The sequence below is a fragment of the Lathyrus oleraceus genome, chromosome 2 (genome assembly GCF_024323335.1).
Source record: "Lathyrus oleraceus cultivar Zhongwan6 chromosome 2, CAAS_Psat_ZW6_1.0, whole genome shotgun sequence".
Lineage (NCBI taxonomy): Eukaryota > Viridiplantae > Streptophyta > Magnoliopsida > Fabales > Fabaceae > Lathyrus > Lathyrus oleraceus.
The window spans coordinates 109,553,526-109,579,776 of NC_066580.1; the positions used below are offsets into that span (position 1 = coordinate 109,553,526).

Here is a 26,251-nt window from a genome sequence, read left to right on the forward strand (position 1 = left end):
TTAAAAAATAAAATAAAATTATCTATTAATAGTAATTTATAAATATAAAAATTAAAAACTTTATTTTTCTTTTTCAAACCCATTTATAATTTGAAACTGAATCGGTAGTGGTATAAACTTTAATATTTGTTTTTTTCTCAATTATGCATATACGTGCATTTGCCTTTAAATAGTCGAAAATGAATCGATAGTTGAGAAAACCAATGAAAGGTCAAAAGTAACGGAAGACAAAAAGCCAACACAACACCTCAAGCTGCTCGGTTAGTATTTTTCTAAATGTATTTTTTGATTATATTTATATAATACGAATCAAGTTTTAATTTGTTTCATCACCATTATTAGTCACACAAGCAATGGAGCCATGCACGAAAGACTGTGTTAATTCCGAAGAAGATGTTACTAGTAAGGAGGATAACTCCGTTTCTGTTATTATTTCCAACCCAAAAGTTCTAGATTGTTGCAACTGTTTTCAACCTTTAACTATTCCACTCTTTCAGGTATGCATTTTATTTTAACTTTGTTGTATCTGTTCTATATGCAGTTTGTATGTTTCTTTTGAATAAATGTGGATACACAAATATATTTAACCCTATTTTTATTGCATAACAATTAACCAGCCTTATATGTTGCAATTCAGTGTGATAATGGTCATTTTGTTTGCTCTGCCTGCTGTCCTAAAATTTGGAACAAGTGTCCCAAGTGCTCAATTTGCATTAGCTCTAAACATTGTAAAGGTATTGAGAATATACTGCAAACTATGGAAATCTCATGTCCAAATGAAAAACATGGTTGCAGGGAGATAATAAGTTATAGTGGAAAGAGAAAGCATGAAGAAGAATGCATCTATGCACCATGTTACTGTCCCCTTTCAGGTTGTGACTTTGTTGCTTCATCAAAATTGTTTTCCAACCATTTCATTGATAAACATGGGGATTCACTTATCAAATTTTCTTATGGTCACTCTTTCAATGTATCCTTGAAGCCTAATGATAAAACCATTGTTCTTCAAGAGAAAAACAATGGCAAAATATTTATTCTCAATAATAGTACCATGCTTTTGGGAAATTCAGTCAATATTAGCTGCATTGGTCCTGACAGTTCTGAGGCTGAGTATGGTTGCTATATATTTGCTGGGTCCAAGAAATGCAGTCTAAAATTGTATTCTTTTTCGAAGAATGTCCATTGGGTTACTTTAGCAAGTCATTCATCAGAGTTTCTGGTGATTCCATCTTGTTATTTTGGTTCTTCTAAATGTGTGAAGCTAGAGATTTGCATAACCACCAAGGTATCTTTTATCTTCTCAGTTCGTTGAAATTTGAGTCCCATATTTTTATTTGATATTTCCACCTAGTGATGCTATAATAAAGGTTGTAAGGGTTTTTTCGTTTCTTTTTTGGTATTTTATTATTAATTTTGTTGGCAATTGTTATGCAGATACAAATCTTTGTAAAAACTGTGAAGGGAAAGATGATGGCTCTGAAGGTTGAGAGTTCAGACACGATAGGCAGTGTGAAGGAGATTCTGATGGGCATGGAAGGGGTACCAGTGGACCATCAACGACTGATCTTTGGTAGTAAGAAACTAGATGACATCTGGACCATTGGGGATTACGACATTCAAGATAATTCAACCCTCCATCTCGTCCTTCTACTCCGTGGATGACTATTATCATGAAGAAAATCATCCTATAAGTAGAGAAATCATACATTATTGATAACAAAAAGGCTTTGACTTTTGCTCTTTCTTATTTTATTTCTTTTTCAAGTTTTATAATGATGTTTTGCTGAGCATATTTTTTTTTGCAATTGAAGAAACAGATTTAGTTTTCAATATTAGCTGAAATTGTAGAGTAATTCTCACATTGGATACATGCAACGACTCTTGCAATAGAATCAGATTTAAGATTTGTTGCAGTTAAGTCAAATTGTTAGTGACCCTGGTCCAGAGTCTCTGATTTTGAAAATTATATAATAGCCATGAGAACAAAAAGGAATTGTGGTGGTGATTGCGTTGAAGTTAAGAGTGTGACTATAACCGCTCATATTGCTGAAATAGAAGGTTAGCTTTAGTTTTCTAAAGCAGTCTTCGGTTAGCTACTTATTTAACAATTAAATCTGAGCTAATAATGCTAACCTTCTATTTGAAAATAGTTTTAGCGATAGATTTATCAATAGTGAAATATCAATTTCATCTTCTAGAATATCTCACCACTCATCATCAAGACCTATGATATGAGTATATATCTTTTTCTTTCACCGTTCAAACTAAGTAGAGTCTCCAATGAAAGTTGGAGGTCTAGCTGTATAATCATTTTTTTCTGAATTGTTATAATCTGGATTTATAGCAACATGTGGATTAGGAGTACCACGACTAGATTCAGAAACTCCAGACATTATTCAATATCCTTTATGAACCACTGTTAAGTATTAAATTCATACCGTACTCTGATTCCAACTAAAGGTGACAAAAACACAAAAATGGGGGTTGAATTGTGTTTACTTCTTATTTCAATATCTTGGTCAAATTCTAAACAAAAGTTTTAGAATCTGATTCAGTCAGAGGTAGGCATTGGATAACACACAGAGTTATCTTGATTCCTCTCACAACTTGAGAGTAATTCCCTTGTATTTACAAGAGATTTTTAGTATAATCATACAAATTTACAATTTGCGCAAACACACAAGCAATAGACTTTCAATGCTCAAACACTAAAGTAAGAGACTTATATGCTCAAGCACACAAGCAAGAGACTTTCAATGCTCAAGCACACAAGAAAGATACTTCTTTTCTCAAGCACACAAGTAAGAGACTTCAAATTATTCAAACACTTAGTAAGAGACTTCTAACAATCTACCTAGCAGATAAATGATTGTTTGAGAAATTAAACGGAAAACAAAATACGAGTTTAAACAGAAGCAATAAAGACGATTAGGTTGTGCATTAGAATCCCTTTATCATCTCTTGTTGTTATATGATACCTTGTATAAATGATCTTATCCTTATAATCTCACGGCGAATTAACAAAACTGTTATAGTCAGTCCCCCTACGAAATAACTCACTAACCACTACTCGGAGCTTTCTATCCCTAGTCCTCCAGCGTAAGCAGGATTAGACGATGTATAGAACATGAATTCCCTATGTCAGTACTTAGGGTCTCTTATCTCTATTCAACTAGTGTAAGTAACAAAAATTCCCTAGGTCCAACACATAGGCTAAGGGTTAGTAATTCCTATGTGTCCAATATCAGATTAACAAAGTATCTCAAATAAAAAGTATTAAGAATAAATAACAACTGAATAAAATTATAATTCAAGGGATTCATACAAAGTCAAACCAACATATAATACCAACAAGATTGAATAAGGTTCATCATCACACAACCTAACCTAAAGGATCTTTAGCTACTTAAAATGAAAATTATATTAGCATTGTGTTGTGAACATTATTGGATCATTTTCTATTTGTAACAAGTTTATATGAAGATTTTTGGATTGAAGCCCGTGAATGCTTATGAACATTCATGAGCTCAAGAACCTTAGGTTTCAAGGTTTTCCCAATTAAGTGTGATTTTGTAAAATTGATGGAGGGATATGATGACGTGCAAAAACACAAATATGCAAATAAATCAAGCCCAAGATGAGGATCGAGGCTTACCTAAGTGAAAAAGCTCAAGAACACAAAGAACAATGATGCGCTTTCTGGTTATCAATTCCAAATTTTGATGATGCTCCGATCTAGCTCCAACAAAGTTTTTTTTTCTACTTTTCTTTATAGATTTGGACTCCTTGTGACCCTCTCTATCTATTCCAACCAAAATTAAGTTGAATTGAACCAAATTTTTAGAATTCGAATTCAAGTTGAATATGAAATTGGAAGGAGATTGGGATATTTTTTTTTGCAAGTGTTTGGATGTGTAATAACACTAGACAATGCTTTAATGGATTGTGATAACGATTGCTTAATGTTGAAGAGTTAGGTGAAGGTTTTTTTTAAGGTTTCTTGAATGTGAAGAAAATTGAAGATGAAGATGGATTTATGCAGAGTTTAGGATTTGTTTAGTGTATATTTTGTGTGTGATTGTCTGATAGAAAGAGCTTGATTAAAATGTTAGAAATTAGGTTAAAGGTTAGTCCATGGATTATGTAAAAATGCACAAAGTGTCATAAATTTTTTGAATGTAATTTGGAATGAATTTCGAATTTGAAACGAAAATATATGAATTATGATATGAATTGGTGCTGATATATTATGAAAATTGTGGGAAATAGACATTGCATAGTTAGTTAGACGAAACAAGTGTGATCCAAGTTTGTCTTTTAGTGCCAAAATCTTTGACTTTTGCCTTATGATGAATGATGATGATTATGCAATGAAGCAATGCATGGATTACTATGATTAGTATGGATTAGAATGCACTCTTTTTGTTTTGTCTAATATGCGAGTTTGAAACTTGATGGAAAAGCCACATGAATGCACATGCACATGATCATTCTTATTAAAAGAAATAATCATTTATTTTGTAATAAAATGTATGTGGTTAAAATATAGAAATAAGTCATGCTATTTTAAATTAAAAAAATAAAATGAATAAATCATAATATAGGTAAAAATGCAAAAATAAGCAATGATAAAATGCAAAAAATGATCAGATGAATTAAAAATCAAGGGACAAAATTAGGATATAGCATTTTCCCCTATTTAATTACCTTTAATCCAATAGTATGAATTACAATGGTTTTCGTACAATCATGATGAAAGATAATTAAATACAAAAAGGACCACAATTTTGTCCTTTGAAGGAAAAGACGAGGTGTCGTGGATTCTATGAAGGATCACTCTCACTGTGGATATGAAAGGTCAACATCCACCCAAGGGTGGGTGTTTTACTTTCAACAACAAGATCAAAGAATCAACTACTCCAGCCATTTATACTGGCAAGTGTAACACCTCAAACCCCAAAACTTATATAAAAAGCATTACTCAATAATTTAAGGTGTCACCAACAACAACCCTTAAATAAAACACATCAAAACATTTGAATTTATAGAGCGGGAATACATTTCATAACAACTTCATAAATAAAGTATTAAACTTCGAAACAACAAAATCAACATCAACATAAAACATAACTAACTCGTGTCCCCGATGTTACGTAATTAGAGCACTAAAACCACTAATGTCACTACGCCAAAAACTGGAATAGACAACGCACCTTAGAGAGCGCTTTATTACAAAAGCGCTCTCTAAAGTGAAGCGAAAAATAAGGAGCAATAGACAGCGCACTTTAGAGGGCGCTTTTGTAATAAAGCGCCCTCTAAGGTGAAGCGAAAAAATAAGGAGGAGATAGAGGGACAACAATACATGGCACTTTTTATAAAGCGCCCTCTAAGGTTACCCTTAGAGGGCGCTTTTTGTAAAGCGCCCTCTAAGGTTACCCTTAGAGGGCGCTTTGTATAAAGCGCTGTTATAAGTCCATGTGCATTTCCAGCTTATAAAGCGCTTCTGTAAAGCCTTAGAGAGCGCTTCCATAAGCGCCCTCTTAGGCCCCCTTTAGAGGGCGCTTTTTTTCCACAAGCGCCCTCTAATGTCCCCTTTAGTAAACATTAAAATTATAAAATACTGCGCGTTTTGTTATTTCACTATCTGTTATATATTTTCGTTCTTTTTCACGTTAGGGTTCTAAGGCGTTTTCCTTCCACCTCTGTTAGATCTACATTATTACTGCGCGATTCCTCCTTCTACCAATCAAAGGTACACGCTTTGCCCAATTTCTGTTTTATGTTATTGCTTTGTTTTAGCTTTGCCCAATTTCTGTTTTATGTTATTGTTGTCTATGCAACGTTTGTTTCGACCTGTAAAGTTTCAATATTCATAGTCATTTAAATAGTTTGGGTTTATTAGGGTTATACGACCTATGAACATGATAGCGCATGCAATGGGACTACATTTGTTTTCGACCTGTTTTATGTTATTGACGGTTGGTTTTTAGTGACCATGATAGCGCATGCAATGGGACTACATTACCCAGTAGTTAGGGTTATACGACCTATGAACATATGATTTTGTGTCAACACCAGTATCATTAGAAACCTAGGTCCGAATGTGTTTGAACTCTTCTGAAATTGTTTTTTGTTTATTTTAATTGTTTTCTTTATTACAGGTAAAATGACTTTTATGATTTTAATTGTTTTTACATTTGTCATCTGATTTTAATTGTTTTCTTTTTTACAGGTAAAATGGCTATTATGAAGTCAATCATTCGTGCAAGGGGCAAGAGATGCTCGGAAGTATCAATTGATATTTGTTTAGATGGAGATGCTCTATTGTCGTCAAGCCTCATTCGCGTAGATGATGATGCTGGATATTTGAAAGTATCCCTCTACGACAATGGAACATGTCCATCTAAACATATATCAATTCTATCTTCAAAAGATAAGGGACCAAAAATATAAGGGGATTACGCAGCAAATCGAGTCAGTTGCATAAAAAGAAAAAGGTATAAACACAATTATATGATATTTATGATTTTAATTGTTTTTACATTTGTCATCTGATTTTAATTGTTTTCTTTTTTACAGGTAAAATGGCTATTATGAAGTCAATCATTCGTGCAAGGGGCAAGGGATGCTCGGAAGTATCAATTGATATTTGTTTAGATGGAGATGCTCTATTGTCGTTAAGCCTCATTCGCGTAGATGATGATGCTGGATATTTGAAAGTATCCCTCTACGACAATGGAACATGTCCATCTGAACATATATTAATTCTATCTTCAAAAGATAAGGGACCAAAAATATAAGGGGATTACGCAGCAAATCGAGTCAGTTGCATAAAAAGAAAAAGGTATAAACACAATTATATGATATTTATGATTTTAATTGTTTTTACATTTGTCATCTGATTTTAATTGTTTTCTTTTTTACAGGTAAAATGGCTATTATGAAGTCAATCATTCGTGCAAGGGGCAAGGGATGCTCGGAAGTATCAATTGATATTTGTTTAGATGGAGATGCTCTATTGTCGTCAAGCCTCATTCGCGTAGATGATGATGCTGGATATTTGAAAGTATCCCTCTACGACAATGGAACATGTCCATCTAAACATTTATCAATTCTATCTTCAAAAGATAAGGGACCAAAAATATAAGGGGATTACGCAGCAAATCGAGTCAGTTGCATAAAAAGAAAAAGGTATAAACACAATTATATGATATTTATGCATAGAAAATGTTAATTCTTGATCTTATACATCACCTAACTAATTTTATGATATTTTAGGTTCATGCTATTGATATTGAACAAAAAGAGGTTGTTGCTAAGAAGACTGCTGCTACCAAAAAAAACATACATCTCAGAGATGCTTTTGCTACTTAGTTTTATTTCTTTTTAAGTTATGAATTGGTTGTATATAGAATCTTTAGAAGTTAAACGATTATATATCAGTGGATTGTTGTATATGTATGGATTGTTGTATATAAGGCTTGTTGAATGCAATGTGTGAAAAAGGGCTTCAAATTATATAGTTTTGGGTGTACTGCTTCAATATACAGGTTGTCTAAAATAAAATAAAAATATAGCGCTTTTTAAAAAAAAAAATTTAAATAACCACCCACTTTAGAGGGCGCTTTTATTGGAAAGCGCCCTCTAAAGTGGAAACATTTAAGGGTTTAGAGGGCGCTTTTACTGGAAAGCGCCCTCTAAACCCTTAAAAGTTTCCACTTTAGAGGGCGCTTTCCAGTAAAAGCGCCCTCTAAACCCTTAAAAGTTTCCACTTTAGAGGGCGCTTTTTTGAAAAAGCGCCCTCTAAACCCCTTAAATGTTTCCACTTTAGAGGGCGCTTTTTTGAAAAAGCGCCCTCTAAAGTGGCCCTTAAAGGTCTTAAAGAGCCACTTTAGACAGCGCTTTCACTAGGAAAAAAAGCGCTGTCTTTACCTATGCCAGCGCCAGATTAGAGGGCGCTTTAAAGCGCTGTTATAGGCCAAAAAAAGCGCCCTCTTTTCCCTTATTTGGCGTAGTGTGTAATATAAAGTGATAAATAAAAGCGAAAAGTAGCTCCAATAAGCCACCTTCCACACACAGCAACAAGGATCACTCCCGAGTATCTACAAGATGTTCATGGTGGACAACATGAAGCAAAGGGATTTAGAAACAACATTCAATATAAACAGTATAACGAATGCTAAGGTAGAAAACATACAACATAGTACACATCCGTTACACAAATCAACATCACCAATATCTCACACCCAAACACAAATAACATGCATATATATGTATGCAATGCAATTTATGACACAATGTGACACTTATGCATGTGGTACCATTATGGACAACATAAGTCTGTCTCGCTCCTGAATCCCCACTATAGGACCAGAGCACACCCAATCATTATTATCACCATAAGTAACGCTTCATTGATTCCCATATTGAACCAACTACTTGCTCCTGAATCCCCACCATAGGACCATAGCACACCAAAACTTGACCGAAGCCCGTACACCATGATGCATGACTCTTAACAACATGCATTATCACCAAAAGAATCGCCAAATTTATCACCATTATGCACAACTTCATTCTCAATACATAACAATTAATCAATGTTATATCAATTAACAAATAACACCAAATAGTAGCACCTTATCAAATGCATATTCACCAGCACTTGATCATTTTAATTCATTATAACATCAACTAATCATTAAGTAAACGCAATGATTCGCTAATTGATCATACATGTCATCACACACATTCCTACACTGAACACACGACTGTAAATAAATTATTTCACAAAGCACTACCATGAGGTAGCTCTGCATGTTAGCTTTCCAACGCTTAAACGAAACCTCATTTGGACCTACGGAACTAAAGTTGCAGCCAAAATCGTCGGACAATGCAACAAGGATCAAAATAAATCTTTTCAACATTTGGCCTACAACAAACGATTGTCATAAGATGACATTCTACTATCATCAAGTTCCCTTTGTTCTAACTTAAAAAATTTTATTTAAGAGCCAAACAATCGATTAATTTATTGTCATAATCGATTGTCATATTCTTTTTTTTTTAATTTACACTAGTGCAGTCGATTGTCATGGTGAGGCAATTGATTATCACTTTGTCTTTCTTTTAAAAACCCAATTTTCAACATAAGTTCTTCATCCCTTCTTCCCATAAACTTCATACATTATTCCAAACAATTTTCCCAAAATCAATTAACCCGAAATACAAATTTAATAGTAAAAAACATGTTATCACAACCATAAACATATTACAAGACATATATTCATCATGATCCATAACGATTCATCATGCAATTACATCAACAATTCACCAACAATCATATTCACAATCCAAGCACTCAAACATTAATCAATGGCAGAAATTCATATATGTATAATCATGATGATTCAAACATAATTTCAGTCACAAAGTCACATGTATAAACAAACCAATCATCAATTTCCATATTCATTTCTAACACACAACAATTCATCAAAACAAAATTACGGAACCCTAATGAGAACAATGACGTATCTTCTCTACCCTATCATACAATACACCCATAATGAATGCCCTTTTTCTCCTTACCTTAGATTTTCAGCCGAAACTATAAAAGCAAGCAGCCCCTATGGATTCTCCATTTCAAACCCTAGCTCTCCCTTCCAATGTTCTTGTTTCTCTAAGCTCCTTATTGTCACGTACTGACAAAAGGTTCTTCACTAAACCTAATTTTCTTTAATTTCTGAATATATAATATTCTATTTATCTTTTCAAAATTATAATTTTTGTCCAATTAACTTCCACCTTTTCTCCACTTACCACATACTTCCCTCAAATTGCATAATTGGCCAAATTTTGCATATATTACCAATTTTCTCATTTTATTTCTAATATTAATTAAAAAAATACTAATTTTTCTAATTATTTCTAATTTCTATCAATCACCCATGTTCTCACCACACCATACCAATACCATTATACCCTAATAACACATGTAATCACCAAATTTATTTTAAGGGCACATCAAACACCAAATAATTAAATAAAAATCTAACTAATTAAATTAAATTAAATAATTGAATTTTGGGTGTTACAACAGGCTGATCGAAAATGACATTGGATGACCAATTACTCCAGCCGTTTATACTGGTAGGCCGATCGATAATGAAATTCGATGATCAACTACTCCAATCGATTATACTGGCAGTTTTATTGCCAATTGATTGGATGATAAACTACTCAATCTGACTATACTAGCAGTCTGAATGATAATTCATTGGACGATCGACTACTTCAGCCGATTATACTAGTAGCTAAGGTGATAAACAATTAATTGGAGGATAAACTATTCCAGCCGATTATACTAGTAGGCTGATTGACAATTAATTGGATGATCAACTACTCCATCCGATTATACTAGTAGGTTGAACGATAATTAATTGGATGATTAACTGCTCTAGCCGATTATACTGGCAGGCTGATCGATAATTAATTGGATGATCAACTACTCTAGTCAATTATACTAGCAGGCTGATCGATAATTAATTGGATGATCAACTACTCCATACGATTATACTGACATATTGATCGATAATTAATTGGGTGATCAACTTCTCTATCCGTTCATACTGGAGGTTGATCGATGATTAATTGGATGATCAACTACTTTAATCGAATATACTAGTAAGCTGATAGATAATTAATTGGGTGATCAACTACTTCAGCCGATTGATTGATAATTAATTGGATGATTAACTACTCCACTGGATTATACTAGTAAGTTGATCGACTACTAATTGAAAGATCAACTACTCCAATCGGTTATACTGGAAGACTGATCGATAATTAATTAGATGATCAACTACTCCAGCCGATTATACTGGAAGGCTGGTCGACAATTAATTGGGTGATCAACTACTCCAGCCGATTATATTGGTAGGTTGGTCGATAATTAATTGGATAATCAACTACTCTATCCAATTATACTAGCAGACTGCTCGACAATTAATTGGATGATCCACTACTCCAGTCGATTATACTGGCAGGTTGATCGATAATTAATTGGATGATCAACTATTCCAACTGATTATACTGGCAGGTTGATCGACAATTAATTGGATGATCAACTACTCCAACCGATTATCCTGGTCGGTTGGTCGACCATTAACTGGATAATCAACTACTTCAATCGATTATACTGACATGCTGATAGACAATTAATTGAATGATCAACTACTCCAACCGATTATACTGGCCGACTGATCGATAATTAATTGGATGATCAACTACTCCAACTAATTATATTGGTCTGTTGGCCAATAATTAATTGGATGTTCAACTACTATTATACTGATAGTGTGATCGACAACAAATTGGATAAGAAATTCATAGAGGATTAACTAAGAAAACTCTACAAAAAATCTTCAGAGAAACCTATTGTCAAGGTTCATCGGAGAAGACTCCCTAGGGGCACAATATAAGACATCCAATTGTAGAAAGTTTGTATTGAAACAATCAATTATAAAATTGTTGGAAATCCCCCAAAACCTATGGAGAATTTCAATCAATCTTGATGAACAAGATTGTTATTACCCACACAATGGCAATGAAAAGAAAGGAACAATGGAGAAAGAGAGAGTGTATATAACGATGAAGGAGAAAAGTAATATAATTCTGCAGAGTTTCTCTCTCTGCCCACAAACTGTGGAAAACTTCTGATTCACTTTGCCACTGCAAAATACTGTGAATTACAAGTGTTGTGAATACTCTATTCACCTCTATATGAAAATAAGGGTTACTCCCTCTATTTATAGATTTAGGTTAACTTGGACCTCAAGCCAAAGCGCAAAACAATAAAAGCCTAAAATAGCTAACACTACTTAACACACTAGGTGGTTGGACACTTCCTTTCTCTGTCGAGCAACCTGCTTCGACACAAGGAATTACAATTTAACACACCACCTAATTCATTGTGTCTAAGCTCTTTTCTCGAACTCCAAGTAACTGTTGCACCACCTAACATAAACACATAGCCAGTTGTGGATTTTCGATCCTCAGCATCACTACACCAACTTGAGTCGGTGTATCCCACTAATTTGCATTATTTTCCTTCATCAGCTACAGGAAACAAAATGCCATAGTCGAGAGTTCCTTTCAGATACCTTAGTATCCTCTTCGCTGCTGCTAGATGTGATACCTTTGGCTTCTGCACGAACCTACTCACCATACCTACACTCTATGCCAAGTCAGGCCTTGTGTGACAAAGGTATCGAAGTGACCCAATAAGTCTTCTATATTGGGGTGGGTCGACATCATCTTCATCTGAATCTTTCGACAGTTGTAATCTGGGCTTAGCTGGAGTCGAAGTTAGGTTGCAATATTGCATTTTAAATCTCTTGAGAATTTCACCTGCATACCTTCTTTGATGCATCATCAAACCTCTACCACTCTTGTAGAATTCGATGCCAAGGAAATATGAAATGTCACTCAGATCTGACATTTCGAATTCCTTATCGAGATCACCTTTGAAGTCTTCGATCTCCTTCTTATAGCTACATGTTATCAATAGGTATCGACATAGAGACATAGTATAAGCAATTCACTCTTGCTTCTTCTTACATATAATCCATGTTCAGATTTTCACTTTACAAATTTCTTCTCCCTTAGAAAGTCATCTATCTTCTTGTTCCAAGCTCTTGGAGCTTGTTTAAGTCCGTACAGAGCTTTATGCAGCCTGTACATTTTTCTTTCTTCGCCATGTTTCACAAACCCAGCTGGTTGTGCAACATAAACTTCTTCTTCTAAGGGGCCATTAAGGAATGCACATTTCACATCCATCTGGCACATCTGCCAGTTGTTCATGTTTGCTAGACCAACAACCAACCTGATTGTTTCGATCCTAGCAACAGGCGTAAAAACTTCATCGAAGTCGATTCCTTCTTTCTGAAGAAATCCTTTCGCCATAAGTCTCGCCTTGTGTCGAGTCACTTCTCCTATGGGATTCAACTTCACCTTGTATACCCACTTCACATCGATTGCCTTCTTATTTTGGGGCAATTCGACAAGTGACCAAGTGTTGTTGACTTCGATTGACTTCAACTCTTCGTCCATTGCTTTCATCCACTTTGAATCTTTCAATGCCTCAACTGCATTGACAGGTTCGACATCTGCGTAGAAAGCATAATGTACCAGCTCACCTTCTTCATCGACCACATCATCTGATGTAATCACACATTCTTGCAATCTTGCAGGCATGTGTCTTGTTCTTTGAAGTCTGCTTGTACTTGCTTCACCTCTGACTTCTTCCCGTCGAGCTTCTCTTTCGACTTCACTAGCTGTTTCATCACAAAAGATTCTCACTGAATCTTTCTTGACATTCTCAGTTCAATCCCACTCCTTAAGCTCATCTATGATCACGTCCCTGCTGATCACTACTTGCTTATTCATTGGGTCGAACAACTCGTATCCTCCAGTCGAATGATATCCTATCAGGATCATCTGACTCGACTTGTCATCAAGTTTTCTTCTCAACTGATTTGACACATGTCTATGTGCTATAGATCCAAACACCCTCAGATGACTCAAGCTAGGCTTGACACCAGACCAACATTCTTCTGGCGTGATTCCTTCTAGCTTCTTCGTCGGACATCTATTCAGGATATATGTTGCAGTCAACACAGCTTCTCCCCACAATTCTTTGGGTAGATGCTTTCCTTTCAACATACTTCTAACCGTATTCATAATTGTTCTATTCTTCCTTTCCGCGACTCCATTCTGCTGTGGAGTGTAGGGTGGCACCACCTCATGCACAATCCCTTCTTTCACACATAATGCATCGAAGTCTTTCGACACATATTCTCCACCACCACCAGTCCTCAAAATCTTGATCTTTCGACCGCTCTATCTTTCGACCATAGATTTAAACTTGGAAAATACCTCAATCACTTCACTTTTCTTCTGGATCAGGTAAGACCACAGTTTTCGACTGAAATCATCTATGAATGTAACAAAGTATTTGTTACCTCCAATAGAATCCACCTGGAGAGGACAACATACATCAGAGTATATGACTTTAAGAATTGCCTTCAACCTGCTTCCTGCATCTTACTGAAGTTGTTCTTATGCTGCTTTGCCTGCATACATTCTTCACATACTTCATTTGGAATGTCGATTTCTGGTAATCCTGAAACCATATTTCTTCTCTTCAAATCTCTGATGTCTTTGAAATTGAGATGGCCAAGTCTGTAATGTCATATCCATTCATCTCTGTTGACTGCTGTTGCAAGGCACTTATGCTCCATCACATTTAGTTCAATCTTGAAGGTTCTATTCTGAGACATTGGAGCCTTCAAGATCAACCTTCCATTTGAGTCGAGAACTCTCATCATCTTGTCTTCGATCGACACCTTGTAGTTATTTTTGACCAACTGCCATATGCTAAGCAAATTACTCTTCATGCCTGGTATGTACAACACATTTGAAATTAATGACCTCTTGCCATCTATCCTCATAATCAGAACATCACCAACACCTTCAGCTGCTAGAGTGTTGTCATTTGCAAATTTTACCATGTTCTTCATTGAGGGCTTTATGTTGACAAACCAATCTTTTCTTCCAGACATGTGTGATGAGCATCATGAGTCCAAGTACCACTGGTCCTTGAATCTCTCTTCTTCTCTTGTTGTAACCATCAACAATGTCTTTTCTTCTTCATGTTTCGCCAACTTTGCATAAGTTTCTTGGTTCTTCTGCTTTTCTGAACAACCACTAGAATAGTGACCATACCTTTGACAATTGTAACACTGAATATGACTTTTGTTTGGCTTTTGACCACCACCTCTTCCTCTACCTGCAACACCACCTCTTTGGTTGCCTTGGTTCCAGGGTTTTCTCTGATTCGAACAATTTCCTTCTTGTTGATTTTGACCAGTCGAATTGTTGTAACCTCCTCTGCCTTTGTTGCCATTCCAGCTTCCTTTTCCTTTTCTTTCTTTTGCTGATTGAGCCTGCAAAGCCATATCACTCTTCGACTTTCCTACAACTCTTTCAGCCATTCTTTGTTCATGAGATTCAAGCGTCCCTTGAAGCTATTCCTTTGTCAATTTTGACAAATCTTTCGACTCTTCTATGGCTACAACCATGTGGTCGAACTTTGGAGCCAACGACCTCAAGATCTTCCCAACAATAGATCTTGATGTCAACACTTCTCCACATACCTTGATTTGATTCACTAGTTTTGTAACCTTGGTGAAGAAATCAGTTATGCTTTCATTGTCTTCCATCTGAAGCAATTCATACCTTCTTTTGTGAGTTTGTAACCTCACCTCTTTCACCTTCTCCGTGCCTCCAAACGATTTCTCCAAAATTTCCCATGCTTCTTTCGTTGACTCTGCATCACTAACCTTTTCAAAGTTATCTGCATCAACACATTGATGGATTATAAAGAGAGCTTTATAATCTTTCTTCTTCAATTCTTTATGTGCAGCCTTTTCTTGATCTGTCGCGGCTTCTGCAAGCGTTGCCACTCCTTCCATCACAAGATCCCAAAGATCTTGATAACAGAACACAACCTTTATCTGCTTGCACAATTCTCATAATTGTTGTTCTTGAGAATCAAAAGATTTGCTGGAAAATGCCCGTTTGGATGATTCGTTGCCATGATGGTTTTCTTCCCACGAATCGTTTCAATCGGAGCTCTTGATACCAGATGTTGGAAATCCCCCAAAACCTATGGAGAATTTCAGTCAATCTTGATGAACAAGATTGTTATTACCCATAGAATGACAATGAAAAGAAAGGAACAATGGAGAAAGAGAGAGTGTATAGAACGATGAAGGAGAGAGTAATATAATTATGCAGAGTTTCTCTCTCTGTCCATAAAATGTGGAAAACTTCTGATTCACTTTGCTACTGCAAAATACTGTGAATTGCAAGTGTTGTGAATACTCTATTCATCTCTATATAAAAATAAGGGTTATTCCATCTATTTATAGATTTAGGTTAACTTGGACATCAAGCCAGAGTCAAAAACTATAAAAGGCCAAAATAGCTAGCACTACTTAACACATTAGATGGTTGGACACTTCCTTGTTCTGTCGAGCAACCTGCTTCGACACAAGGAATTACAATTCAACAAAAATTAATTTTATACTTTTATTAAAATTAATGCATAATTTTCAACACAAAATTATTTTCTTTAGTTCTTATCTTATACCCTTAAAAACACAAGTTAACATTATCCATAAAAGTTTTTGCAAATCCATTAATAATTTCAAAGTTGAAACTGAATCGCTAGTAAACTTTACTAATACTATTTTGTTTTGCTGAATATGCATATGCGTGTCTTTGCCTTTAAATACTCTCGAGGAAATGAATCGATAGTTGAGAAAACCAATGAAATATCAAAAGTAGTACTAAGTCGGAAGACCAAAAGCCAACCCAACACCTCAAGTTGCAGTAGTCTCTAATTTCTCCCTGAGTATATATTTTGATAAATGTATAGGTTTGATTATATAATACTTCTAATCAAGTTTTAATTTTTATTATTAGTCAAACAAGAAATGGAGACATGCACAAAAGACTCTGATAATTCTGCAGAAGATGCTAGTAGTGAGGATAACTCCGTTTCTGTTGTTATTTCCAACCCAAAAGTTCTCGATTGCTACAACTGTTTACAACCCTTAACTATTCCAGTCTTTCAGGTATGCTTTTTATTGAGTTTATTTGTTGTTGATGTTATATAGCAGTTTGTATGTTTCTTACTCTCACATAAAAATAATCATTCTCTTTTTTTTTCTTATATGAAATGTTTTTCTAAGCCCTCTAAAATCATCATGCAATAAATTTTTGTATCAATGAACTTTGATTAAAAATTATGGGTAGCTTAAATTTTGTATATCTTTCTATTTTTAAAGGTTTTTATAGGTGTATGTATGGTATCAACTTCTTGTATTATTTCCCTAGACTTTGATAGAGACCTCGCCTCAGTGGATGACTCTTATCACGAAGAAAATCATCCTATAAGTAAAGAAATCATACATTATTGATAACAGAAAATCTGACTTTTGCGCTTTCTTATTTTATTTCTTTCTCAAATTCTATAATGATGTTTTGCTGAGCATAAATTTTTGCAATTGAAGAAACAGATTTAGTTTTCAATATCAGCTGAAATTGTAGAGTAACTCTCACATTGGATACATGCAATGACTCCTGCAATAGAATCAGATTTCAGCTTTGTTGTAGTCAAGTCAAATTGTTACTGACCCCTCGTCCAGTCTCTGATTTTGAAAATTTTATAGTAGCCATGAGAACAAAAATGAATTGTTAGTGATAATAGGATCTTTTTGAAAATGGACGGTGATGATTGCATTGACGTTAAGAGTGTTACTACGCTAAAATTTTGAACCGTTAGGTTAGTCTTAAGTTCATGAACTTGTTGGTTTCCTTCATAAGTAGAACATAGGGATTTGAAAATGATCTTAGTGGTAGATTTATCAATGATTTTGATATACTCTGAATGAGGTAGAGGTTAGAGCATCAACCAAGATGCCTCTAACTCTGATGTTTTCTATAATTTTTTTTGAGCTGGTGTGAGTATACCTCTTGTTCTTCCATCTTCTAGAATATCTCATAATTCATCATCAAGATCTATGATATGAGTATACCTCTTGTTCTTCCACCATTCAAACTTAGTAGAGTCTCCATTGAAAGTTGGAGGTTTAGTTGTATAGTTGTTCTTTTCTGAATTATTATAATCATGATTTATAGTAGCATGTGGATTAGGAGTACCACAACCAGATTCAGAACCTCTAGAAATGATTCAATATGTTTTTCTCAATATCTTTTTTCACCACTGTTAAGTGTTAAGCCCATACTATACTTTGATGTCAACTTAAGGTGAGAAAAATATAAGAATGAGAGGTTGAATTGTGTTTAATTTTTCTTTCTTTTTAACTCTTGGTCAAATTCTAAACACAAGTTTTAGAATCTGATATAGTCAGAGGTAGGAAGTGGATATAAAGTGCAAGAAAAAAGAGTTAACACGTAGAGTTATCCTGGTTCCTCTCACAACTTGATAGTAATCTAATCCCCTTGTACTTACAATAGACTTTCACTATAATCACACAAGTTTACAATTTGCTCAAACACACGAGCAATAGACTTCCAATGCTTAAACACAAAAGTAAGAGATTGCAATGCTCAAGCACACAAGTAAGATACTTCTATGCTTAAGCACAGAAGTAAGAGACTTCAAATTTCTCAAAAACACTAAGTAAGAGACTTCTAACAATCTGTTTAACAGCTAAATGATTGTTTGAGAAAGTAGACTTGATATGCAATCAGAGGTGTATAAAGAATATAATGCAAGTATACTCTTTTAAAAGTTATAGATTTCTAAGATATAGAAGGGTAAGAAATCCTAAGTCGGATTGTGCTTTTTATGTTGACAAATTAACTTCTCTTTAACTATCAATTGATGTATTTTTTTTCAAGTCTTTAACTCCTAAAATAAATAAGAAAAGAGTCGTTGAACATCCGACAAAGTAGAGTCCTTTGAGAAGCTTCAAAAGAGACGTTGGAATCTTTCACCAAATAGTCAAGGTAGGTTCATAGATGAACAATGACTCTATGAAAAAAAGAGTTTTAGGTTTTCATGTGACAAGGTAGGTTCAAAGATGAACAGTAACTTATCAAAGTCACATTGGTCCTTGCGATTTGATTGACTCAGGTTATGATCATCAGAAGCATACTTCTTCAAAGTTTGTCCTTTAAGGATTGACTCCTTCAGACAACGACCTTCAGACATTGACCTCTTCAGAAGTTGACTTCTTTAGAGTCTTTTACTAGCTTCTGATCCATTAGGTTTTGGTCTTTAAACTTATCTTTGAATGTTCATAGTCATAACCAATGCTTGGATTCTATATAAACTTTTAGTCTATGGTCATGTATACTTGAACAAACATTAGTATAACCAATTGTTCTTTAAACACTTTATTATCATCAAAGTCCAAGAGATACTGGACAAACCAATTTTGTTCCAACATTGGTGTTGATGATTGTGGGTTTTAGAGAGATTTTATAAAGTCTGGAAAAAACGAGTTGAAGAGCATTCATTGTTCTTCCTCGTATTCATAGGTTTTATGGGGAAAGTTTTATGTATGATCCAAAAGCGTGTGAATGTTATGTCAGTAAGTGTTTAAAAGATAGAGGATTGAAAAGTGAAGAGAGAGAAAATCAGATGTGAAATGAAGCTCTCCTCTCCGCCTTTGGTTTGTATACATGACCAAGGGCCATTAAATATGGGCCACATGGCCCTTTGGTAAACCATTTAATTATGGTTGTCCTAGGATCCTGTGAGTTAGCTTTTATTGTGAGTCTGCGTTGGTGCCTGTTTGATCATGTTGGCCATAGATCCAACGCACTTACTTAGTTTGATCCTTAACCCCTGAATCAATCTAATGGTTCATATTTGTGCCTTATTTTTTTTGTTTGGGCCCTAACATTTAGGCCCCTGCTTTATTGCTTAATGATGCACCTGCTTGCAGGCCAACTCCTCTTCATGGATATTAAAATGGGCCTTGACACCTTTAAAGTCCAGTCGTTATTGATCCCGTTTTGAAAAGTCCAAATGTAATTGGCACCGATCTGTCAGAAGCTGGTTGTAACCAATGCTTATGGTCAAAGTCCAACTGTTGTTGGCACTTGCAGAGAGTTTTATACCCTGTTTGTCTAGATGTTTTCTAGAAAGTCATGTATGACTCTTCATTCTAAGGATTTCTCGGATTTGGATGTCATTCTTGTTAGAAGACTCTGACATTTTTGTCTTGATTGATTTCTTTGTAAAGGATCATCATAGCCTTTTACGTGGATGTTTTTCTTATCAGAAAACTCCCGAGTTTTCTCTTGGATGATCTATTTTTGAAGAATCTCCATGTTTCTTATTGCATGGATGACTTTCTTCTAAGAAAGCCCCCAAGTCAACTTCAAATGTATTCCTTGTTAGGGTTCTCCGTTCTGTTGGTTTGATTCTTTTCTTGTCAGAAATCTCTAAAGCTTTGGATTTCTTTTGTATTCTAAAGTTTTGTTTGTCAATTTTCACTTTGAATATTTCCCATTGTCTTTTCTCCAGCATGATTGTTATCCCTAGTGAGTTTGCACCCCCATAGACCTGTCATTCATTATTCATCCATCATAAAGCATCATGCTAGGGTTCATCCTATGTCTTACCGTATCCCTAACAAATCAAAATAAAAAAAAAGTCTCGCATACATACATATCTTATCATATCATGTCATATGCATTCAGGATCAAAATTCTGGCCATCTTAGTATTTAACTACCTCTCATTGTTATCATATAAAAAGTGATCTTCTTCATATTCTATGGTTGAAGATACTTACATAGGGGCAACTGTTACACCCCAATTTTGACCATGAATCGCTGAATTAACACATATGTCATAGCTTTTGCATCTCTGCATGTCATATCATGCATTCCATGCCGCATAAGGCCTAGAATGTAATTCGAAATAAATGTTTGGATCTACAGGCAAACCAGTTGAATCAAATTTCAAATATGTGTCAAATCAACGGGCGAAAAATTTCAAATTCGAGCTTGCAGACATCAATTTTATTAATCTATGTTTCACGTAGTTTAACCTGGTGTGCTCATTTTATTTTTTCAACTTCTTTTTCGGTCACATTTTGATTCGCCTGAATATTTTAATCGGCCATTTTGTACATCAAAATTAGATCAAAACATATATGTTTCCGAGAATTTTATCTCACACTGATCATCGTGGTGCAGTCATTTTATTTTTTCGAGCACTTTTGCTCTCGATTTTTATTCATTTTGAGTCTTTTATTTTTATTTTTTTGTCAATATATTTGAAATAATTAAAAAGAATTAATCATATTTTCATTTCAATTTTATAGTGCTTATTTAAAAAAAAATTAATTTTTTTTAGTATAATTGTTTTAAACTCACTTTTATGACATAAAATATCAAAAGGACATTTGTGAAGGGGTTTCTTTTTAGATAATCCTATTAAAAATACACATGTACTAAGTGGTTGTGAGAAATGAGTGGGTGACGCAGAGATACAGACGACCACCTATAAGGTTTGCATTGGATTTGTTTTATTCAAATTTCAAAAATGTTTAGAAAAAGAGTAATTGAGGGTGTGAAAGAAAAGGAGATGATGTTGGATGGAATTAGATCCTCTCCTATTTTATATATTTTGTCATCTCTCCCGCTCCTAATCTAGCGATTGACAAATTATAAGGAATAATTAATTAGAAATATATATTTATAAAGAGAGAAAATGTGACAAGATTTTCAACGAAACTATTTTTTTTACCTCTTAAGCTTCCATCTTTCCCAATTTCAATTTTTTTAATTTTAACTTTCAAAATCTCCATATTCATCATACCAACAAAATAAAAACTTACTGGAATTTTTTTTGGAGACTTGGCTTCACCATTCTTTATCAACAACAAAAAATGGCTTCACCATTGTTATTTGAATAAAGTTACTTTCTATTCATTCTGTTTTTCTAATTATGAATTAATAAAAGACATTTATCCATTGCTTATATATTATATCGTTATAATGTATTTTTTACAATAAAATAATATGTTCATGGTTTATTAAAATGTATTAGTTTGTTTGGATTTTTTTTTACAAATGTCAGTATATCTATTATTGTGTGTAAAATGCATAATTTTTATAAATCGTAAATGCATAATTTTTATGTGTAGAAATGCAAGAAAATTGGAAACCAAAGTTGAAAACGATTTTTGATAGTATTGAAGATGCTTGGAAGTTTTGAGTTGATTATGGTGGAAAAGTTGGATTTGGAGTGAGTAAACAATATTATCATATAAAAACTAAAATGGTATAATTACTTCTTAAAAGTTTGTTTGTTGTAAAGAAAGTTTACGAAAACCAGATAAACTGGATCATAAAACAATCAATCCAAGGCCGGAGACCAGAACAAATTATCAAGCAAGATTAAGAATTAAGAATATGGATGGTAAATTTATGGTCGTTGATTTTGTGGAGGAACATGATCACAATTTACATTTACAAGAAACAACTCATATGTTGCCATGTCAAAGGATCTTGGTTGATCCGATCAGTTACCATCAATATCAATGGATCTTGGGTGTTGATAGAGTGAAAACTTTAATCAACCAAAATGGATGATTGATCTTGACGATGACTTGATCCATCCCTTGATCTTTGTTTGTGTTTGCTATGTGTGTCATCCCTTGTGTATGACTGTTGTATTCATGCATAGATGCACATCATAACATTCATCACAAAAATAAATTTCAAGGAACTAAGGTCGTGTTTGTAAATATTTTCAGACCATGGATTGTGGGTGAAGGAACACTAAGAAATACAGTTTCAGATGTCAAGATTTGAAAGAATTAAGGAAGCTAGCATCCTTTGTAGTTGATCCATTGGATTTCAAAGAACGTCATGGGAAGCTTTTGTCTGTGCTGTCTACCGAAGTTGTTGAAGGACTTTTGAACGTGTTGGTTCAGTTTTATGATCCTTTCTACCGGTGCTCCACCTTTCCCGATTATTAGCTTATGCCTATGTTGAAGGGGTATGTCTATCTCTTGGGTATACCCGTATCTGACAAGGTGCCTTTCAGTGGATTAGAGGAGATTCCGAAATCTCAAGTTATAGATGATGCTCTTCATTTGAGGAAGTCTGAGATTGATGCAAATATGACGAAGAAATGAGGTATCGGAGGTCTTACTTCTGAGCTTGTGATTGAGAGAGCTACCACTTTTGCTCAAACTGGTAGTATGGACACCTTCGAGGCTATCTTCGTATTGCTTATCTGTGGTTTAGCATTGTTCCCTAACATTGATAACTATGTCGATGTTAATGCCATTAGAATCTTCTTGATTGAGAATCCTGTTCCAACTCTGTTGGGTGACATGTACTTCTCTCTATATCTAAGGAATTCTAAGGGTAATGGAACTATTGTATGTTACATCCCTCTTCTGTACAAGTGGTTTATTTCACACTTGCCTCAGACACCAGTCTCTTAGAGAACAAGCAATGTCTATAGTGGTCCCAGAGACTTATGTCTCTCACTAATGATATTACTTGGTATGATCGTGTATTTGATGGCTTAAAGATTATTGATAGTTTTGGTGAATTCTCAAATGTGTCTCTCATTGGTACACAAGGAGGAATCAACTATGACCCTGTTTTGGCTCGTCGTCAACTTGGGTTCCCTTGAAGGATAAACCTAATAACATTGAGCTAGAAGGTTTGTTCTATCAAGAGGGTAAAGATTCCCAAAACATGAAGGGTAGGATGGTGCGTGCTTGGTATAATGTCCATAGGAAGGGAAGAATCGAGCTTGGACCATGCAATTGTATAGCTTTGGAACCTTACACTAGTTGGGTGAAGAAGAGAGCCTTGAAGCTAAGATGTCGTATGCCTGTGAAAGACCTATGTTTAGGGTTGTGGTTGAGCCATCAACTCTCCCTAAACAAGACGTAGAGGAGTTAGAAGACACACTAGCTAAGATGAAGCAAGAGAAAGACCTTTGGGAAGAACAGTTCCATGCTTTGAATTGAAAGCAATTGGAGTTGCAACTTGAGATGAAAGATAGGGGTGCACTCATTGAGATCCTTGAAGATCGTGCAGTTAAGAGAGAGAGAGAGAGAGAGAGAGAGAGAGATCCAGAAGATTTATTTTCCTCTAGTATCCCTCAGTCTTCAGATGCTTGGAAGAAGATCGTCGATCAGCTTGTCACTGAGAAAGATCATATGAAGACCGTCTACGAGTCAGAGATCAGACGCATTCTAGTATCCCTCAGTCTTCAGGTGCTTGGAAGAAGATCGTCGATCAGCTTGTCACCGAGAAAGCTCATATGAAGACCGTCTACGAGTCAGAGATCATACACATTCAAAGGAAGTACATGCCCATGGCCAGTTCATCTGATGTAGTTGCTAGGGATCCTTAGGATGCTATTTTCCTTTTCTCTTGTATTTGTATTTTGGTTTCTGAAATTGTACTTAGTGTAATCCTTCCAAATATTATGAATAAAAATGATATTTTTATGGTCAATTCAAATTGATATTATTGATTACTATTGTTGAAATATTTGCAAATAAGACTTTGTATGTTCCTTGCAAATAATAAAATCAAAAACGTTGAATTCATGCATCATTTGCATCGCAGGTTTCTTGCATTCTAGCCCTTCGGCCAGGTGTCTCATGATCTTCGTCTTTGTATCAATCAAGCTGACATATCAGTACAACACTCGTGTTAATCGTCAATGCAAACTCAAGTAAGAGGTTGCCAGACTTATTAATCTCATGGAATCTCTCATTACAACTTAGAGTCAAGCGGCTCCAACTCTTGCAACTCCACAACAATGGACAGTCATCTCAGAGATTACTTCAACGCCTGTGTCTATGGCTCCAGTCAACCATCCTGCACACCCTATGTCTGCCGTATTCCCTTGGGGAATGCCTCCAAACTATGTGCCTAAGGGTTATGCTCCTACCATTGCTCCTATGACGGCATCTCACCCGGTCATGTCTACTCTTTCTCCTATTGTCCATGTCATGTCTCGCATTGAAGAGAGTATCTACCATTCTTAGTCGTCTGAAGGTCCAAATATGTATGAGAAGATGGATGGAATGAAGGATAAGTTTCAAGAGCTGAAGAAGGAAATGAACACCCTGAGAGGGAAATATTTGTTTGGGAAGAGCGCTTCTGAGCTCTGCTTGGTGCCCAATGTGAAGATCCCTATTAAGTTCAACGTCCCTGACTTTGAGAAATACAAGGGGAGTAGTTGTACTTTAAGTCATCTTGTGATGTATATCCACAAGATGTCAACCCAAAAAGACAATGACCAGTTGCTCATTCATTATTTCCATGATAGATTGACCAATGCCGCTCTTCGTTGGTACGTGGGTTTGGATAGTGGTAGTATTCGTACTTTAAATGACTTGGGTGAGGCCTTTGTCAAGAAGTATAAGTACAATGTAGATATGGCGTATGATCGTGATCAACTTCGGTCTATGTCTCAGAGAGACAAAGAGACATTTAAAGAATATGCGTAGAGATGAAGAGAGTTAGTCGCTCAAATTAGTCCTCTATTGGAAGAAAAAGAAATTACAAAGATCTTTCTCAAAACTTTGAGTTCATTTTACTATGAGCGTATGATTGCTAGCTCTCCCAATGACTCCATCGAGATGGTGAACATAGGGATGCGTCTAGAGGAAGGTGTCTGTGAGGGCAGACTGTCTATAGAAGAAGCGTCCTCCGATAAGAAGTATGGGGGTGGTTTATCGAAGAAGAAAGATGGAGAAACTAATTCAGTAACTATGGAGAGGCGAAGGAGGACTTATGTGAAGAAGAGTTCCAGATCTCATCATCATCATCATCAAGCGTCTTCTGTTATTCCATTGTTTGCCAAAAATTCCATCGTTCAATCAGCAACAGTTCAACGACAACAATAATAACAACGAACTTATAACAATAGTCATCATAATAATAATCACAATAATAATCAGAATAACAACTTTGAGAGGAAGAAGGTCACGTTTAACCCTATTCCGATGTCCTATGCATAATTGTATCCGTCTCTTATTGTCAAGAATTTGGTTCAACCAAAAAGTCCTCCGTCTTTGCCTGAACCTCTGTCGTAGTGGTATAAGCCTAATCAACATTGTGCCTATCATCAAGGGCACCAGGCCATGATATAGAGAACTGTTATCCGCTGAAATACAAAGTTCAACGATTGGTGAGAAGTGGGATGGTGTCCTTTGATGACCGTGTGATGAATGCTAAAGCCAATCCGTTACCCTCTCATGGTAACTCCTCTGTGAATAATGTGGACGGTTTCCCTGGTGAGTATAGAGTTTTTGATGTCATACGTATCCGAAGATCCTTGGTAGAGCTTCACAAGACTTTATGTCAGATTAGTGAATGCGAACATGATCATGACAGTTGTATCATCTGTAGTGTCAATCCACGTGGGTGCGTGATTGTGAAGAGGGATATTCAGAAGTTAGTGGATGAAGGTATGATTCAAATCCGCCAAGCTAGAAATCAGGATGATGACGTAAATGTGATTGTTCCAGTTTTCAAAACTCCTGAACAAATGGTGATTCAGTTTGATATCAGTAAGGGAAGCAATATATTAGTATCACCGTTAGTGATACGATTGGCGGGCCCTATCCCGTACGCATCTGATAAAGTTGTGC

The 26,251-nt window shown here is 35.3% G+C and overlaps 1 protein-coding gene across 1 annotated transcript; it reads left to right on the top strand.

The window, feature by feature from the left end:
• Window positions 1-351: 351 nt before the first annotated feature.
• On the top strand, window positions 352-1,694 carry LOC127118330 (E3 ubiquitin-protein ligase SINA-like 10). The gene is made up of 3 exons (XM_051048504.1): window positions 352-497; window positions 638-1,285; window positions 1,435-1,694. The coding sequence occupies exons 1-3, from the start codon at window positions 354-356 to the stop codon at window positions 1,660-1,662; spliced, it is 1,020 nt and encodes a 339-aa protein (XP_050904461.1). The 5' UTR covers window positions 352-353; the 3' UTR covers window positions 1,663-1,694.
• Window positions 1,695-26,251: the final 24,557 nt, after the last annotated feature.

Coding starts and splice junctions, on each gene's coding strand:
- LOC127118330 (XM_051048504.1), top strand. CDS start 354: ATGGAGCCATGCACGAAAGACTGTGTTAATTCCGAAGAAGATGTTACT. Junction 498..637: donor TAACTATTCCACTCTTTCAG/GTATGCATTTTA, acceptor GTTGCAATTCAG/TGTGATAATGGTCATTTTGT. Junction 1,286..1,434: donor AGATTTGCATAACCACCAAG/GTATCTTTTATC, acceptor ATTGTTATGCAG/ATACAAATCTTTGTAAAAAC.